The sequence below is a fragment of the Populus nigra genome, chromosome 14, assembly GCF_951802175.1.
Source record: "Populus nigra chromosome 14, ddPopNigr1.1, whole genome shotgun sequence".
Classification (NCBI taxonomy): Eukaryota; Viridiplantae; Streptophyta; class Magnoliopsida; order Malpighiales; family Salicaceae; genus Populus; species Populus nigra.
In genome coordinates this window covers 12292838-12312496 of record NC_084865.1, presented here as the reverse complement: position 1 = coordinate 12312496, position 19659 = coordinate 12292838, and the positions used below count along the sequence as shown (strand labels likewise).

At 34.6% G+C, this 19659-nt stretch overlaps 2 protein-coding genes across 3 annotated transcripts; both read left to right on the top strand.

Annotated features, from left to right (window-relative positions):
* The first annotated feature begins 604 nt into the window (after nt 1–604).
* On the top strand, nt 605–2060 carry LOC133672805 (exopolygalacturonase-like). The gene is made up of 4 exons (XM_062093338.1): nt 605–727; nt 808–1119; nt 1220–1735; nt 1836–2060. The coding sequence occupies exons 1-4, from the start codon at nt 605–607 to the stop codon at nt 2058–2060; spliced, it is 1176 nt and encodes a 391-aa protein (XP_061949322.1).
* Nucleotides 2061–13124: 11064 nt separating this feature from the next.
* Nucleotides 13125–19224, top strand: LOC133672844 (uncharacterized). 2 transcript variants are annotated; one of them, XM_062093382.1, is made up of 11 exons: nt 13125–13563; nt 13735–13913; nt 14030–14252; nt 14371–14512; nt 14591–14791; nt 15082–15213; nt 15295–15423; nt 15885–16303; nt 16470–16686; nt 17006–17196; nt 18563–19224. In XM_062093382.1, the coding sequence occupies exons 1-11, from the start codon at nt 13190–13192 to the stop codon at nt 18738–18740; spliced, it is 2385 nt and encodes a 794-aa protein (XP_061949366.1). In that variant the 5' UTR covers nt 13125–13189; the 3' UTR covers nt 18741–19224. The 2 variants fall into 2 exon arrangements, with proteins under 2 accessions (XP_061949366.1, XP_061949367.1); XM_062093383.1 differs by having other exon boundaries at nt 13441–13563; nt 13715–13913.
* The last annotated feature ends 435 nt before the right edge of the window (nt 19225–19659 follow it).

Here is a 19659-nt window from a genome sequence, read left to right as displayed (position 1 = left end):
TTAAGGTGTAAAATTGATTCGCATCTTCTAAGTATGGTATTTGTATCCTCATGATCTTTCACAGCTCATTCTAACAATTTGTTATTTTCATAACAGCCACAGTTTCTGTTTTCATACTCCAGTTACCAACCATGCACAGACAACCCAGGTGTAGCCAATCTCTATATACGTACTAAATATCCAGGTCTGACCATAAAGTATTGAAGAGGGAGAGCTAGCTTCGATGTAATTAATGAATTTAATGGCAGAGAACATGATGCAACCACAATTGGTTACAAGTTTTTCTTAGAAAACTCTAATGTCACTTTGTTTCCCTGTAATTAGTCTTAGTTTTATTTTCCCAGATAAGATTTTCCTGCCCTAATCTAAAAATAAAAGGGAATGTTCGTATGAGTTAGTTTGCCAAGCTGTGTGAGTTTTGCAGTTGAGAGAAATCTAATAATAGAAACCATATGAATTCGTTGCCGGAAAAAATATGATTGGTGTTTGTTTTCCTCAATGCTCTATAAAAAGCTCCATAGAATATTATAATCATTTCATTTTCGATCCAAACAAATTTGCAGAATACAGAAGGAGGTGGAAGAAATTGACGTCCCAAGGAAAAATGGGCTTGAAAGTTAATGTCTCGGCAATCTTTTTGTTGCTATTCTTGACATCTGCTGATGTTAAAGCCGAAAACGTTGTCTTCGATGTGACAAAATATGGTGACGAGGAAGATATTAGCAAGGTAAGTATTTAGCAATACAATGTTTAATTTACCAGATTGTCTTGGTTGAGATATTTTGCATTTTCTTTTGCCCTCCTCAGGCCTTCAAAAGTGCATGGGAAGATGCTTGTGCATCAACGAGTCCGAGTAAAGTCTTGATTCCGAGAGGGACATACTTGTTAGGCCCCGTGATTATATCAGGGCCTTGCAAGGCTGCAATTGAGCTTCAAGTTAAAGGCAAATTACAGGCGCCGGTAGACATGAGAGAATTCGAAGGGTTTAGCAGCTGGATTACTCTCAACTATGTTGATCAGTTTACTTTGACTGGTGGTGGAACTTTTGATGGCCAAGGAAAATCGGCATCGAATCAAAACAATTGTGGAAAGGATAAACATTGCAAGCTACCCCCCGTCGTAAGTTTAATTTCTTTTATGTTATGGTGATTAGTAAATGATCGAAATGAAAAATTAAATTTCTTAATTTTGTGTTGCTTTTGTTTGCTTGATCGACCAGAGTTTGAAGTTCAATTTCATCACCAACGGAATAGTCCACGATATAACATCCACGGACAGCAAGTACTTTCATGCTCATCTCTTGGGGTGCAAAAACCTCACTTTCCAGCATTTTACAATCACCGCACATGATGAGAGCCTAAACACAGATGGAATCCATATTGGACGATCAAAAGACATCAAGATTATCGATTCAAACATTGGAACGGGAGATGATTGTATCTCCCTCGGCCATGGTAGTAGACAAATTACAATCGAAGGAGTAACATGCGCGCCAGGTCACGGCATCAGCATTGGAAGTTTAGGGAAATCCCAGAATGAAGAATCTGTGTCTGGAATCTTTGTTAAGAACTGCACCATCTCCAATACCCAAAATGGTGTGAGAATTAAATCTTGGCCTGCGTTATTTGGTGGCTCAGCGTCTGATATACATTTCGAAGATATTATCATGAAGAACGTCAGCAATCCTATTGTCATAGATCAAGTATACTGTCCATGGAATGAATGCAATAGAAAGGTACTGATTAATTTATTAATTACAGAAAGAAAGAAATCTCTCAAAACTAAGGATACTAATAGAATCTTATCATATATGGTTTTTCATTTCTTACTTACAGTCTGCATCAAAAGTAAGCATCAAGAATGTGAGCTTCAAGAATATAAGAGGCACATCTAGGACTCCCGTGGCTGTTCAGCTTTCCTGTAGCAAGGACATTCCATGCGACGAAGTGGAGGTTGCTGATATTGACCTCAAATACACCGGAAGTGAGGGTCCAGCTAAATTCCAATGCTCTAATGTTCAACCTAAATTTCATGGGAAAATAAACCCATCAAAATGTTGATGCGCAGAATATTGTGAGCAATTAAATGGGTTTACAGATGAAAGAAAAACTAAGGGAATTTGTATCAAGATTGACTCATGAGCAATAATGGAAAGTAGTATATCTCTTCTTATGGGATGTTACTTTCTTCTTCTTTCTTATTATTTCTGATTTAGGATTTCTAGGGTTTCTTAATAGCCTTAGAACACAATATCCCATAAAACTAAAAGGATCCCACAGTAAAGATGGCACTCGTATATTTAATGGACATGTTATGAGTAACACACACACACACACACACACATATATATATATATATATGTATGTATGTATGTATAATTCTATCATTAAATTCCAATGGTTCCATAAGAAATTTATTTGTCAAGAAAACAAAATTATATGATTTATATATTAATGAAATGGTTCTAGGATCAACAATGAGCAATATTTCATATTTAAAGTATACAATTTTTGCATGAAAAATATTGTTATCAATTTTGCTTGTGTTGATATATACATACGATACTTTCAATTGGAAAAGAATAAAGTTAAGATAAAAAGAATATCAATATATGACACAATCAAATAAAATGAGGAGATGGATTTTTATTTTTCTTTGTAATATAAACAAAGTTTTTCCAAATTAAACTTATCTTTGATATTTAGTTTCAAATCTTATTATTTTTCATTTATTTTTACTACTAAAACTTTATTTGTAGGGCATCCTTTTTCTTTTCTTTAAAACAATATATTTTTGAACTTTTCCATTACTATTTCATGAGACATTTTAAACTCCATTATCTCCGCTCCAAATAATCATAGCCTTTTAAAATACATATGTAACACTACTAGAAAATTGTTAAATACTAACAAAAATATTGATGGAAACAATATCATTGGTAAATTATAGTGATAATTACTGATAGAACATAATGTTGTTATTTCCCTCGGTATTCACCGAAAAAATCTTCCTTCAGTGAATACCGATGGAATTACAGTTGAAAATTAAATAATGAAAAACTAAAAAAATATAAAAATGACGTGTCATTATTTCAGACGGAATTACAAATCAAATATACTCGTTGCCAATACTCATCGGTGAATCCGTTTGTAAAATTTAAGTTATAACCTGACAGTTAATCCCTCATCTCCCCTCCCCATTTATTCTTCTCCTTCCTTTTTATCCTATAGAAACAACACATAACACCCTCTCCACTCATTTTGTCACAAACCAAACTCTCATTATCACAAATTCGATCATTTCAACACTCAGTTTGTCAGTATTCTTGTTTTGGTTAATTTTATTTTTTTTAGAATCGTCACATCAAGTAAGCAAAACTATCCATTTTTTTTTGTTGTAACCCATTTTACAAATGTTATTTTTTGTCATTTTTATGCAATCTATGTAGTTTGATTATGTGTTTACTTGTTTTATAATTGTTTCCTATAGAAACTTGATGTAAGAATGTATTATTTGTACATGTTAGGGTTTGTTTGAGGTTTTGAAAAATTATATTTCTTTGTCATTTGATGAAATTGAGTTTGATTTTGTAGTTTAGGTGTTTTATAATGGAATAAGTAATGGCTTATTAATGGGCAAGTTTCACATTTAATCAATTTTATTGTTAAGTTAAAAATTTCAGAAAATTTAAAAGAATTTGAATTTTTAAAGAAAATTAATAATGATTTAAGGGTACTCTCAAAATAGATTGAATAAGTTTGACTTAAACCGATGATAGCTAATTATTTGGGTATCAATAATTTATTTAGTTCATATTATTAATTAATACATGTTGTCATCAATATTCTATATAGGTTTATATAAGTAATAAATGATTTTTTCTGGATATATCTAGTTTCACTTGAAAGATTACGTATGATGAATTATTGTAATGGTATTACAAGTTTTATTAATTACACACCATCTAATCCAAAAACTATTAGTAGATGAGATATTAGATGTCAATGTAAATATGTAAAAATAAAAAGTTTCTCAATCTGGATGTTGTTACTATGCATCTTCTAAAGGTTTATGGAAAAATATTTGTATTGGTTTACACACGGAGAATAATTATGGATGCAATGTGAATGAGTCAGGGTTATGCAGGTAAATGTTCAATCGCAGATGAAGAACCACATAAAGATGCAGCCAGGTTTTTTAATCTTTTGAAAAATTCCAACAAACCATTATAGGATGGGTGCACAAATCACAATAAATTATCAGTCGTTGCACAAGTGTTCATAATTAAGTCAGATCATGGGTTGAACACTTATGCAAAATTATTGAATGGACGAGAAATATTTTACTTAAAAAGAATAGATCGAAAGAGAACTTTTATGTTGTTATATGCATGATGAAACACCCTAGCCTAGGATACTAAAAAATTGACATGTTTCTAAAATTTTGCATGTTGTACTACCTTGAAAATACAGATTTGAATGAATGTAAAACATATAAGCATGCTTGGTATAAACCCAAAACCAGTAGGGGAAGGATTCTTATTTCATATAGAAAATTGAGATACTTCTCAATTACTTATAGACTACAAAAGTTATTCATGTTTCTAAAGAATGTTAAGCATATGACATGGCATCAATCACATGATGCATTGGACGGAGTCATAGTGCATCCTTCCGATGGTGAAGCCTGGAAGTAATTTTGATGTAGTTAGACTTGCGATAACGGGTGATTTTGAACAAGTAAAGGTGAGTTTGCCATAACTAGATGAGAATATGCCCTAGAAAGATTACATGGATGGCCTAGCAAATATATTTATGAACTAGTGAGATAAGTCTAGACCCAAGAGGAGATCTGGTTGTAATAGACCAAAATAACAACTTAAAAGATTCATAACTTTTGATTTAACTGTTGGACCACACTAAAATGTTTACAGGAGTTTTCAGAGGTCGTTTTCCTAAAAATAGTGATAAAATTGCTATTATAATCATCAGATATTTTAATTTTGAAAATCTCGCTCCGGGACCCTGGTTTTAGCAGTTTTTGTGATTTTCCTTGTTATTTTTGGATTTCATGCTTCTTTCCTTGATAATTTTGGATTTTAATTTTGTTTCCTAGTTAAGGTAGGGTTTCTGGTCTATTTAAGACTTTGTAAACCTCCTTAAGGATTATTATTCTAGAAAAAATAAAACCTGCAAACTTGGGGTTCACATCGGCAACCCCTTTCACTCATTAAAATTCATGTGTTCTTTCTTTATTTGTTGTTGTCTTTATCTTATACCTGTATCACAGTTTAGTAGGGTGCATCCTTAATTTTCAATGGAACCATAAAATATACATGTTAGGTTATGAACAAACATATTCAATCCATTCGTGTTATTTGTTATATCTTATTCTTGTTAGTTGATGAAACTCATGTTTTACAACTTGCCATCAAAGATGTGTATGAGTCATGAGTTAATGTTCTCACCTACGGTCATACCTAATCTTAATAGTCTAGGTAGGAATATAGATGTTTGTCTTTGATCGTTGATTGATAAGTTGAATTAGTTGTGGTCATCCGGGGCTTTGACATATGATGTCTCGAGCAAATAAATTTTTTAGATGAAAGCAATTTTGGTTTAGATAATAAATTATTTGTTATATAATATGGTTTTTTATTGGAGCACGCATGAAAAATTAACATGCTCTGATATGAGCATTTTTTGTTCTTCTGGCAGCGCTTCTGATGACCATAAGTCGCTAGGTGCAGACCATAACTAGGCACCTGAGGCACATGCATCATCTCTCAACACATGCTTATTGAGTAAGAGGTCGCAGGATGAATAAGGATTAAAATTTAAATACCAAAAACAAAGAAAACCAAGTCTAAACTCGTGGGCCTCCTGTAAAACTTCTTTTTTCAGCACTTAATCATCTAGTAAGTACATTCATCTTCCAATGACTACCATTCCATCTTTCTGAATTTGAAACGACATCTCGATTCCTGACCTCATCTTTTCTCTTATCTTACAAACTTCCAGATCTTCTTGCTGAGCTTCTAGTACCCTGTCCCGGAGTGTTGACCTTATGCTTAATTGAGCCACTAATGACTCATTCGATCCCTGCCTCTACTTGGGCATCAATATTTCTTAATTCTAACAATTCTTTTTCATCTCAATCCTCCCACTGAGCATCCATTGTCTTAACCTTACGACTAAGAGCATCTGCGATTACATTTGCTCTCCCCGGATGATACTCGATTACACAATCATAATCCTTTATCAATTCCACCCAGCATCCTTGCCGTACATTCAATTCCTTCTGTGTCATTAGATACCTCAAACTCTTATGATCCGTGAATATTTGAACCTGAGACCCATATAAGTAGTGCCTCCATACTCTTAAGGCAAACACCACAGCGGTTAATTCTAAATCATGCACCGGGTTGTTGATCTCGTAAGCCTTTAACTGTCTTAAGACATATGCAATTACTTTACCATGTTGTATCAATACACACCCTAATCCATTCTTCAATGCATCACTATAGACCACTAATCCTTCGGTTCCTGATGGGAGTGTTAACACCGGTACAGTAGTGAGTCTTTTTTTCAGTTCTTGGAAGCTTTCTTCACATTCTTGAGTCCACTCCCACTTTGTTTCTTTCCGAGTCAACCGAGTAATGAGAATAACTATGATAGAAAATCCCTCGATAAATCTTCGATAGTACCCTGCTAACCCAAGAAAACTATGAATTTCAGTGATATTGGTAGGCCTTTTCCATTTCAATACTGCTTCAACTTTTGTAGGATACACCGATATTCCTTCAGTCGATATATTGTGTCCTACAAAAATCACCTCCTTCGACCAGAACTCGCACTTGCTAAGTTTGGCATTAGTTGATGCTCCCTTAAGGTCATCAATACTTGCCTTAGCTGTTGTTCATGCTCCAAATATGACTTTGAATAAACTAAGATGTCGTCTATGAATACCACCACAAACTTGTGTAAGTAAGGTAGAAAGACTCAGTTCATCAAATCCATGAACACAGCCAGTGCATTTGTTAGCCCAAACGACATTACTAAGAACTCGTAATGTCCATATCAAGTTTTGAATGCGGTTTTTGCTACATCTAGTTCCTTAATCCTCAACTGATAGTATCCCGACCTCAAATTTATTTTCGAAAACACTCTTGCCCCCTTTAGCTGATCAAACAAATCATTTATCCACGGAAGTGGATATTTGTTCTTTATTGTTACTCTGTTCAACTGCCTATAATCTATACAAAGCTTAAGGGTCCCATCTTTTTTCTTCACAAACAGCACAAGAGCTCCCCAGGGTGAATTACTCAGATGTATAAATCCTTTATTTAGTAATTCCTGTAGTTGGATCTTCAGTTTGACCAACTCGACTAGCGCCATCTTATATGATGATTGGGCTATCGGAGACGTACCAGGCAGTACATCAATAATGACCTCTACTTCTCTCTCCAGAGGGACTCCCGGTAGTTCATCCGGAAATAAATCAAGAAATTCCCTTACTATTGGAACATTTGACACTTGAATATCTCCCCTTTTGGTCTCTAAGACATAGGCAAGGTAAGTCTCACATCCTTTTTTTTTATCATTTTCCTAGCAGCCATAGCTGAGATAATACAGTTTGGGATGACATTTCTCTCCCCTCTAAACACTATTTTTTTACCATCGGGCCCTTGAAGAGTTACTATTTTTGTGAAACAGTCCATTTAAGCTTTATTCATACTTAGTCAGTCCATTCCCAAGATGACATCAAAATCATGTAATTCTAGTGGTAATAAATATACTTTTAACTCACAACCACCTATATTAATCTGGACCCCCTTATGCATATGATCAACATTCATAGTTTCGCTTAATAGAGTGCTTATAATAAACCCATTTTCTATTCTACAAGGATTTCTCCCTAATTCCCCCACAAGTTTATTTGCAACAAATGAGTGTGTGGCACCCAAATCAAACAATACATGAACAGACAGAGAATTTAATTGCAATGTACCTGCCACTACGTCAGAAGCGACCCAAGTCTCCTCTTGGGTCATGTAGTATACTCTACCTTGGGTTCGGCCCCCTATATTTTTTCGCCCTGGGCATGAGTTCAGCTTCTACTGCCGTTAGCCCCTGACAAAACCTGTCTGGCTAGTCTATTCACGGTAGTAGACTGCTGCTGACTCTGAGCTTGCTACTGATTTTGGGTAATTTCAGTCCTACGAGGACAAATCTCTTCAGAAGTGCCCTTGACCCACATGATAATAACAACCTCGGCCTAAGTGCGGGCAGTCCATCCACCTGTGCTCCCCTCAGTATATATAACATCATCCTGGTGTTGCAGAACAATCCCCTAGATGTCTTTGCTCACATTGAACACATAAAGGATAAGTAATCGTTCTTTGCTCTGACACTCCTCTAGAAAAATTACCCTGAGGTTTGGTTGTCCTCCTGTTGACCCCACCTCAGTAGTCTGAACTGATGTAACTGATGTATCTCCCACCTTTTTAAACTGGTTGTACTGTCATTTCCTCTTTTTTGAGAAATAAGGTCTGTTATGGGTGTACTTTGTATCCTTTCGTTTACCTAAACCATGCTGGCCTTGTTAGCCCTCTTTCATACAAGCTTATAGGGCCTCTGCTGCTTCAACAAGATATCTAGTGGTCTCGAACTTAAATGCAATCAACCTTTGTCTCAACTCTTGCCGCAAGCCATCCCTCAACCCTTTCACACTATGTTGCTCGTCAGGGATATAATGCGAGGCAGACATGGAGAGGTCATGAAACCTCCTCTCATAATCAAGTACATACATGTCTCCTTGCCTTAGGGCCAAAAACTCCTATTCCTTAATTTTTTGCCTCAGAGAGTAAAACTGATGTTCAAATTACGCTTTAAACTCAACCCAAGTCCAGGATCTTGCAAGTCTCCTCGATCTCATTGTATTCCACCAAGACTGTGCCCTATCAGAAAGTAAATGAGTGGCACAGTTGACGCGTAAGCCCTCTATTACCTGTATATGATTCAGGGTATACTCAATTGTGCGAAGCCATTTTCCTGCTATCTCGGCATTTGGTTCACCTAAAAAAGGCTCGCACCCAAGTTCTCTCATGCTTTTTACAATCCACACTAATGTGACCACATTATCAACTTTTATCGTAGCCACTAGAGCTGGTTGTTCTGCCGGAGCTATTAGGATTGTCGGGGCTGAGGCACCAGGCATGACCTCAATCATTGCTCTACTATCTGAGCTATGAACAAAGGGTCGGCATGTAGTGTAGGAACTGCTGCAAGTGTTGGAGCCGTAGCTGGAGGCATGACTTCCTGTCTCTGCTGGTCTTAACCCTCGAGTTATAACCCCTCAGTCTGTCTCAAGTCGGTGTCACGAATGAGTCCAATCGACTCTTTCAGTCTTGACTGCTGAGGCTCTAGGGGCATATGAAAGGCAGTATCCTCTAATGGATCCTCTCCTTGTCTCTCCTCAAACCCTTCTCTAGTCATTGTACCTTTTCTTATGCGAACCATTCTAGTACAAGTCAAAAATTTATTAAATCCCTTTTTTTTTCACTCTTGAACCCAAGTCGGGACTATGATACCAACTGTAACAGCCCGACCTAACTTGCCATATATTATCCGCTTTGGGCCTTACCGCCCTCACGGTTTTGTTCCTAGTGACGTGAGCCCACTTCTGAGCCTGACGCCCCAAAACGCGTATAACAAGTCAGCAATCAGCACTACTAATAAGGTCAGCAACCAACTCCTCATACGCCGATATGAGATATTATAACCCATCCTCCTTAAGGAGTTTGACGACCTCGTCAGCACCATCGAACAGTCAGTGAGGTCGGCTCTAATACCAACTGTAACAATCTCTAACTTATAAACTCAAATTATATGATATAAATTCGTAGTCACCAAAAAAAAATTTTATCTATATATTTTTCTAAAATATCGGCAGAGTTTCCTTTATATTCTTTAGATACCAAGTTATCGACTCAATCATTTCTCAACCTGTAACATCAATCACAATATCAGTCCAATCATTTGGACTTCCAAAACTCAAGCATATTTCAATATCTCAATTCTATTTTCTATATAACATTATGATAAAAGCTAATAAATTCATAACATGCATAGTCTCTTTTTCTTCTTCTTTTTTAAAGTATTTGTGCTCAAAATATATATATATAACCAACCATAATTCAACTTAATAATAATAACATAATAAATTACATCATACACAAGATAATAAGTTAAACATTATAATTTTTAGATATGAAAGTATATTACAATAAAATATTAGTCCTTCCAATTACGTTAATCACATAACAAAATTATTTATCCAAGCATCTACTGTCCAGATCGAGGGTGCAATGTACCTAAAAACATAATCGCATTAAACATGATTAAAAATTGCACATTTCAATAAGTAATTGATTAAGGACTAGCTATTCATATACATTAAAGTGATTTTCATATCATCGAATAAATTGTCTTATTTTCTTTATGAAATTTCTAATTTCATAAATTCTCTTCCAGACATAGAGATAAATCTACTAAGAAAAAAATATCAAGAGTGTCTCCCATAAACCCGCATATTTAACTTCAAAACAAAGTTTTATAATTAATCTATTTTACATTGAGTGATTATCCCATTAATTCATAAGTTAATTTTCTTAACATGGCCATTCAACCAGGCATTAATTTCAGTAATTAGAAAATAATCTTTAAGGTTTGCCCATTCAACATGGCATTATTTCCAGTAACGAGCATTATTTTCAATAACTAGGAAATAACTTTTCAAGGTTTTTCCATTCACCAGGGCATTATTTCCAACAAGGTATTATTTTCAGTAACTAGAAAATAATTTTTCAAGGCTTGCCCATTCACCAGGGCATTATTTTCAGTAACCAGCACTAAAATTTACAATCTATAAAAAATTTCTTCTACAATAAAAAAGTATAAACTAATTAATTACTCCAAGGTGTCGAAAACCTACCTGGTATCTGTGCGTGTGAAGAGGTTCCTTGTTGCTGATTAGGTCTTGCGGCCACCTCTGTACCAACAAAATTTACTTTATCATTGTTCATTCATTTGAACTCATAAAATTCTAATACCCATTACATATTTTTTGATTAAATCCAACACCCTTAATTAAGCTTAATTAACTTTTAATTCGAGGAGGATAAAACCCCTCTTTTCAAATTATTTACTTATTTTCTTACAAAAATCCCTATTCAATTTAATCTATCAATATCAATTGCCTTCAATTTAGCAAGATTTCTCAATAATATTATTAGAACTCTATTCTCTAATTTTTCTTCTCCAATTAGCCAAAAATAACCTAGGAAAGGAAGTGAAGATTTTTCTTTTCTCTTTGAAAATTTTTCACTCCATTCATATAATAACACTTATAAACCTTTATCTTCCCATATTTTTCAAACAATTGTATTAAAACCTCAAATACCCTAAATTATTCCTTTTTTGGTCAAATATTCAATTAAAATAGGGGGAAATAATTTTTGTTTCTTTTTTAAAAAAAATTAAATACTTACCCAATCATAATTCATGATTTCTAACATGGTTCAAACATAACTTGCATTATTCCCATAAATTATAACATAAATCCACAACTTCACATAATCATAATTTTGCATAATCCTTCATCGAACATAAAATTAAAGGAATTAATCATTTGGAACATGTTATTTACCTCATTTTGATAAGGATTTAAGGAAAAAATACAAGAAAAATCAAGTTTTCTTCTCCTCTCTCTTCAAACCTTAGCTCGAAATCCTTCCTCCAATACACTCACCACCTTAAAATCACCCCCTCTTGATGTTTAATTAAGTTAATCACTCTAATTGCTCACTTTACTTAGTGAAATCAATAAGAATTTAAGTAGAAAAATCACAAATTCTTCCCCCTCTTTTTGTTTCAAGCTCACGACCAAAAGAGAAAAAATGGAGCATTTGTAGTCTAACTTTTACCTATTTACACATTGGCCCTCATTTCTTCTCATTTTTATTTTTGTCACCCAACTCTTCTTTTTACTTAATTTACATCATAACATCTTATATTTTATTTTATTGTATCCAATTACAATACTTGAAATCTTTTTATTTAATCTATCCGGTACTTTATTTATTTTACTCAGATTATAATTTAGTGATTTTTCACGTCCAACACCACCATGAAAAGTAGTATTTCAACGACATATACAACCACACAAGTCATCTAAAAAGCATGGACTAAGTCCACATGCTAGCACGTCCGTGGCAAAGACCTCTAGCATGTCTGTGGCAAAAACTAACATCTTTTTTTATATTTTATATTTTATATTATTAGAATATAAAAATACTCCTCATTGCTATTAGAAAACATATTAGAAAGACTAAATTACCCATATAAGATAGTTTTCTTTTTTAATTTGGGAGTATTTTTATTATTTTCATTGTGCTATAAAAAATAGAATTACCATAAAACCCTTGAACATAATACCCCCATCCCTTACCTTTTATTTTATGTAAATAAAAGCAAAATAGGTTTTCACTCGAGATTGCTTCCTTCCTTCAGTGTTTTCTATAATAATATAATTTTACATATTGGGATTAACTTTTCTTCCCAGCATTAAAAAACAATCTCACTAGCAGGAGAAACGGAGCCCTATGCCTAGCCTGCTAGCTGATAGGCAATGAGAACCGAATGCTCCTAATTTTATTTTATTTTTTAAAATTAGCACTGTTTTTATTTTTTTAAGAAAAAAGCAAAATAATATAGTTTGATAAAAAAATCTTCATATATACAAGTAGGTTTATTCATCGTCAAGTTGACCAGAACAGAAAAATGTAGTTTTTGTTGTTATATTTATTTATGTATTTAAAAAAAATTATTGATTATAAATTAAAAATTAAGAGAATCGGACCATGTTATAATACTAAAGTAATGTTTGATATTACCTTACTAATTGTTTTTATTTTAAAATATATTAAAATAATATTTTTTTTATTTATTAAAATTTATTTTTGAAATTATATATCAAAATAATTTTAAAATATTAAAATTAAAAAAAAAATTAAAAGCGCCGTGACAATACCAAAAATGTCTAAAAACAAACAAATGGGCATGTCTTCAAAAACCAAAACTCTTAAACCCCAAGAATTCCTCATTTTCTCCCTAAATCCCCACCAACCATGCGTCACCTCTTAACCACGACTTTCCACCGCCACAACCACCGTCTGCCCACCATTCTCCACCACCTACTCATCCGCCACTATAGACCACCCAAACCACCAACCCCACCAGCCCCTCCAAAACATCCGAAACCACCGCAAAAACCTCAATCTTTCACATTCCATGATGCTACCTGGGAAGACCCATATAGCTGGATGTCGCACTTAAATGACAAAGTAGCTATGAGACACATGGATATTTACATGGAACAAGAAGAGAAGTACACAGAAGCTGTCATGTCTGATACCGAGAAACTTCAAAGTAAACTCCAGTCTGAAATGGCTTCAAGACTGCATTTTGACCTCTCTACCTCTCCCATTCGCTGGGGTCCATGGTATGTGATTGCCTACTCTCTCAAGTTGTCCCTGCTGCTTGTAATTTGTTAGTTTTTCAAAAGGGTATTGGATAATTTGTTCAAAGTTGTTAATTTTGTTTGAGAATCTCAAAATGGATCGTTTTCTTTTTCTTTTTGCTACTGTTTCAAGGTGGATGTTACTCACTGTAGGTTGTATTATAAAAGAGTTGAAGCGGGAAAGCAGTATCCTGTGCTTTGTAGGAGATTGGCAAGCTTAAACGAACAATTCATTTCGAATAAAGATCCTTCGGGCGGGTTTGATTTTGTTTCTGGGAGAAAAATTGAGCAGAAGATGGTTGATTACAATCTAGAAGCTGAGAGATTTGGAGGTGCTGATAAAGTAAAATTTTTTACTGAAGTATGAAGTTTTGTTGTTTTAAAGCTATTTGGGACAATGTTTGTTTGTTTATTGTTCGTTCGTTTGTTTGTTTATTTGTGTTTATAGGTTATGCTTATGAAGAATTATCAGAAGTGTCACCTGATCATAAGTTTCTTGCATATACTATGTATGATAAGGACAATGACTCCTTTAGATTGTCTGTACGGAATTTGAATTCTGGTGCGTTGTGTAGTAAGCCCCAAGCAGATCGAGTTTCGAATTTGGCTTGGGCCAAGGATGGACAAGCATTGCTGTATGTTGTTACTGATCAACATAAGAGGCCTTGTCGGTTGGTATTACATGGACTTTATAACATTTTAGTGTGATTTATCTCATCATTGTGTGCTGTTTTTCTTCCTTGTTGAATTCAACAGCATGAAGTTGAATTTTTGTTCTTTTGTCATCAGAATATATTGTAGCATGATCGGATCAACCGAGGAAGATGTTTTGCTTCTAGATGAGCCAGCAGAAAATGTTTATGTTAACATACGACACACAAAGGATTTCCGCTTTGTGACTGTAAATACTTTCTCTACAACATTCTCAAAGGTATCACTTTCAAAATGCTTTTTCTCAACTCGAGATCCTGACATTTGAAATGGAATAATAATCATGACCATGTTTTAGGTCTTTCTGATAAATGCAGCCGATCCATTATCTGGCATTACTTTAGTTTGGGAATGTGAAGCTCAAGCCCACTGCATAGTTGAACATCATCAAGGATACCTTTACTTGTTTACTGATGCTGCCAGAGGGGGCCAATTGGTTGATCATCACTATCTTCTTCGATGCCCAGTTAATGCTTCTTCTGGTCCAAGGATCTGGGAGGTTGGTGGGTTAACTATGTGCAATCACTTTGTCTATTATTCCCTGATTGTTGTCTGGTGACCCAGTTGATACCATTGGTTGGATAGTATGGTGCTTGACAGCTTGATATAATTTCGCTGCATATCTCTTTTCTGTTCTTATTTTCACTACTTTATACCTTTTTCTTTCAGCATTTTTCTTAGTAATTTTTCCTCGTAGTTAAAACTCACCTATATTTTCATAAATCTTTTCTGTTTTGGCGAACACATTTACTTCATAAATTATTTTCTCCATCACTGCATTTATTGCAGAGAGTATTTGATGATGACCGAGATATGGTTATTGAAGATGTTGATTTCTGTAATACACACTTGACACTAATCATACGGGAAAACTGCAGCTTTAGACTTTGTTCAGTTCCTCTACCTCTGCCTGCTAGGAAGGTAACATGGTGGTTTCACTAAGAATGCATTTATGGTATTACTGTTCTGCTATTCTCATCTTTTCTTCTCTTGTTCTGGCAGGATGCAGTTAGACTGAAAGAACTTAACCCTACATTCCTTCCTCTTCCAAATCATGTTTCTCAAATTTGGCCTGGACCAAATTATGACTACTACTCATCAACCATGCGCTTTACAATATCATCACCTGTGGTATGACCCGTAAAAGTCATTAATGTTAGCAGATGGTTTCCTCATGCTTTTCAAGCTGCGTATGTTCATACCAAATTTAATATATAATAGGCATTTAAATTATATTATACTTGGATTCTGATTCAGAGATAATGGGAAGATATGAATGAAAACTAGTATCTGTAAGACCAGACATTCAACCAGTTAAAGTGATTTTGTTGTTTGATCAATTGGGAATTCTGAGGGTTTTCTTTTTTGTCGTATGGTTTTATGAGGTTTTAGAGTTTATATCCATTTAGCATACAATGCATGCTTTGCTCTTTCATGATACCCCTTTTTATATCCTTTGCTCGCACATCCTTTCTGATTTTAATAACAATGAAGATTTCTTCCAACTTCTTTTCTCCATGTGAATGTTATTTTCCTCTTATATATTTTGCAAAAGTGTGCATCTCCACTTGAACATCTCCAAATTTTTGCAGATGCCTGACGCTGTAGTTGATTATGAGCTGTCAAGTGGCAATTGGAATATTGTCCAACAGCAAAATTTGCTCTATGAAAGAACAAGAATTTTGTATGGGACAACCTCCTCAGGAGGCATTGCAAATGGATCCTTGAATAATTTGAATTCTGATTTTCTAAATGAAATCAAATCTGAAGATGATAACTTGTGGAATTGCCTCTCAGAGTTTTATGCTTGCGAACAATATGATGTCTCCTCTTATGATGGAGTTATGGTTCCTTTAACAATTCTGTACTCACGCAAAAACAAAAATAATAATCAAAATCCTGGTTTGCTTCATGGGCATGGAGCTTATGGTGAGTTACTTGACAAGCGGTGGCGCAATGATTTGAAAAGCCTTCTTGATCGTGGTTGGGTTATTGCATATGCTGATGTTAGGTATGTTTTTCACCTGTACTGCAACTATTCAGAAGTTTTTTGGCTCAGCTTATTTCTAGTGTGAATACAGTTAAATCCTTGTTTGAAATGGTTACCGTTTGTCTGGGCTTGTTTAAAGTTTGGGCTTGTTTAAAGTTTAATTATCTACAGCACATTGTGTTTGCAGAGGTGGAGGTGGTCATGGTAAGGCATGGCATCATAATGGTAGACAACAGAAGAAACTTAATTCAATCAAAGATTTTGTCTCCTGTGCCAAGTTCCTCATTGAAAATGAGTTTGTGCAAGAAAACAAGCTTGCTGGTTGGGGATATAGTGCTGGAGGACTTTTGGTGGCTGCTGCCATTAATAGTTGCCCAGATTTATTTCGTGCTGCCATTTTGAAGGTATACATGTTTCAGTCATTGCAAAACCATGTATTATAATATACAACGCTGTCATCGTTATCAAGTAAAATGACTTGAGCAATCAACTTCATGGTTACCTTATACAATAAAAAAATATCATTTTCATTGTTCTCCCTTGATCGTATGAAGGTATTGCTTGTGCTAGACGGTTTTCTGCAATTCTTTATGGTGGTCGGGACACTGTAATTAAAAAGTTTTGTAGATTTATTTAGCATTTGCAATTATATGGCTGTTTGTCAATATCTTTTATCAGCTCTTCATTCTTGTATTCCAATAATTATATATTCCTTTTGTTCAGGTTCCCTTTTTAGATGCAACCAGCACTCTTCTCCATCCCATTTTACCACTCACAGCAGCTGACTATGAAGAGTTTGGGTGTCCCGGGGACATTGATGATTTTCATGCCATAATGAAATATTGTCCTTATGCCAATATTCAGAAAGATGTCCTTTATCCTGCTGTGTTGATAACCTCGTCCTTTAATACACGGTAATTTGCTAACATGTTGTCAGGTTTTCTTTGTATAGGCTGTGATCAGACAGATACTCAAAACACAAATGCAAATTTTTTTCTTGACACATGTAAAGTTGGTGAACTTATCTGATAGTGGCAAGACCAAAACCACTGGGAGTGAGCAGATAATGACAGGAACTCTGTCATCCATTTTTTTTTCCTCAGAGAATTTATCTTGAAATGCATTTATGAATTTCAAACATTAGGACCCTGAACTGGCTGTTTGAGAATTTTCTTCATGTTGGAAACTCTTTAGTTGTCCTTTGTGACTTTCTTTTCTTGGTGTGACTTGATATGCTCTTGGTTTGATGATTATTGGCCCTTAAGTTTTTGCTTTTAATTTACTCGTCCCTTGTTTCCCATTTGATACTTGATAGATAATTCTCTTTAGTTGATTATCATTTGTCTTCCATGATTTTAGATGAAATTGCTCTCTGCTACTCAGGTTATTGGCTTACATTTATTGAGTAGTCTCTTTTTCTATATAAAACAAAATGGTTTTATGTTCTATGAATAATAATTGAATTGTCAAACTCCCAAATTCGTTTAGATAGTGATAGATATAAATGAAGTTCATCTCAAAAGTTATACTCATTGCTGAACTGCATGTTCATTTCAAGTCATGTTATTCCTTTGAATTTGAAGTTAAGTCACTACTGTTGTGTCAAAAATTTGAGCCGATCTCTCTGAATAGTGGTGTTCATCGACTGTAACTAACAATATTTGGAATTGAATTCAGATAAATTTTTCAATTTTGAATGGTAGCCAATTTTTTTCAAAATACATCTAATTCATATTGAGAGCTACAAACTTGAGCTGATGTTTGCTGCAAATAATGTGCTCTCAAAATGTTAGGTGGATAAATTGCTCTAACTTCAAGCGTATATCATAGATGTCAAAAGGCACATAATAAATGGAATGGTGTATGTATTCGTACTCTTGCACACTTTGAGCTTATTTAGTGAAGTTCATTAATGAGGAATAGAGGGACGCCACCATTCTGGTATTAAATAAAGTGTATGCATTTTGTCAAATCAGAGATATCTCACGATTGTACACACAGACATATTATTATGCATACATGATGTTTATTAGAGTGGTCCATGTTTCTTGTTTGAAATAATTTATCTACTTGCTTCTGCATAAAACTTAATGGCTTTGATTCCTAAAGCAATGACTGATTCAAGACTTTTTTTTTTAATTATTGTCCTTTGAAATTGTTATTATATGTTTATTATGTCAAAGTGGTTCTGCTTTTTCAATTTTTAGAAACAATGATTGCTCTTCTTTTGCTTTTGTCTTGAGTGGGATGATCATGTTATTTATCCTTGATATGTTTCAGATTTGGGGTTTGGGAAGCAGCAAAATGGGCTGCACGAGTTCGTGAACATACTATTTATGATCCCAAACGCCCGATACTACTTAACTTAACTACGGATATAGTGGAGGAAAACAGATACCTGCAGTGCAAGGAATCAGCATTAGAAACTGCATTTCTTATAAAGATGATGGAATCATAAGTAGGTGTTCACTAGTGCCACCTCATCTCTGAATCTGTTGATCTTTTCCATAAGCTGGTGAAGTGGGATATCATCTTTGTGAAGATCTAAGATTTGGATCTAACTTAAGTTGCCAACCAGGAACCACTCACGAGCTGAAGGAATTCTTTTCTTTACTTTCGTTTGTTTGTTAATATTTAAGTCACACTTGGTTTAATATTTCGGAGCATAGGGAATGGTTGATCTGGCCTGCTGAAGTTGAAGTGGTTTTAAATTTTTAATTGCGTAGTGGCCAATACAGTTGGAACGGAGAACTTTATATAGTGCAGAGACCAGATCTTCAATTTCTGGTGAGATGTTAGCTTTCTCTTATTGAGATTGCAAGTTTGTTATGTGTCCATATCAATGTTATTCCTAAGAAATTTTGTAGACTAAAATTTTATTTTGGTTTGGAAGGTACTCTTACCTTTTCTCTTTATAATATAACACAATAATTCAGGAAGCATTAGGATGAACATCTACATATCTTTGTTTATGCAGACAACATTTTCTTGATTATGACTATGACATGCAATATCTTTCAAATCTTTTAGTTTAGTAGCCAACTAGCTTAATCAGCTGAAGTTTGTCAACGATTCACTGTCACCAACCACCGCGCCAAAGTTCCTTTTAGAAGCAACTTCCCCATAGGAGCCCTTAAAGAAGCTTTGTCAAACATGGCACCATTCTTGTTATACGTTATTATGCAATCTTTTGGGTTGTACAGAAGGTTTCCTATTTGAAATGGTAAGAGTATCTGGTGGTGACCGGTTGAGGTTTCTTTTTTTTTGTTTATTTCTAAGAAAAGCATGTGGTGATGATCATCATGATATGGTTTCAAAATGAAACTTGCAGTGCCATGTCCACACCAACTTTATGAAAAAGACCCGCTCAAGCTCGC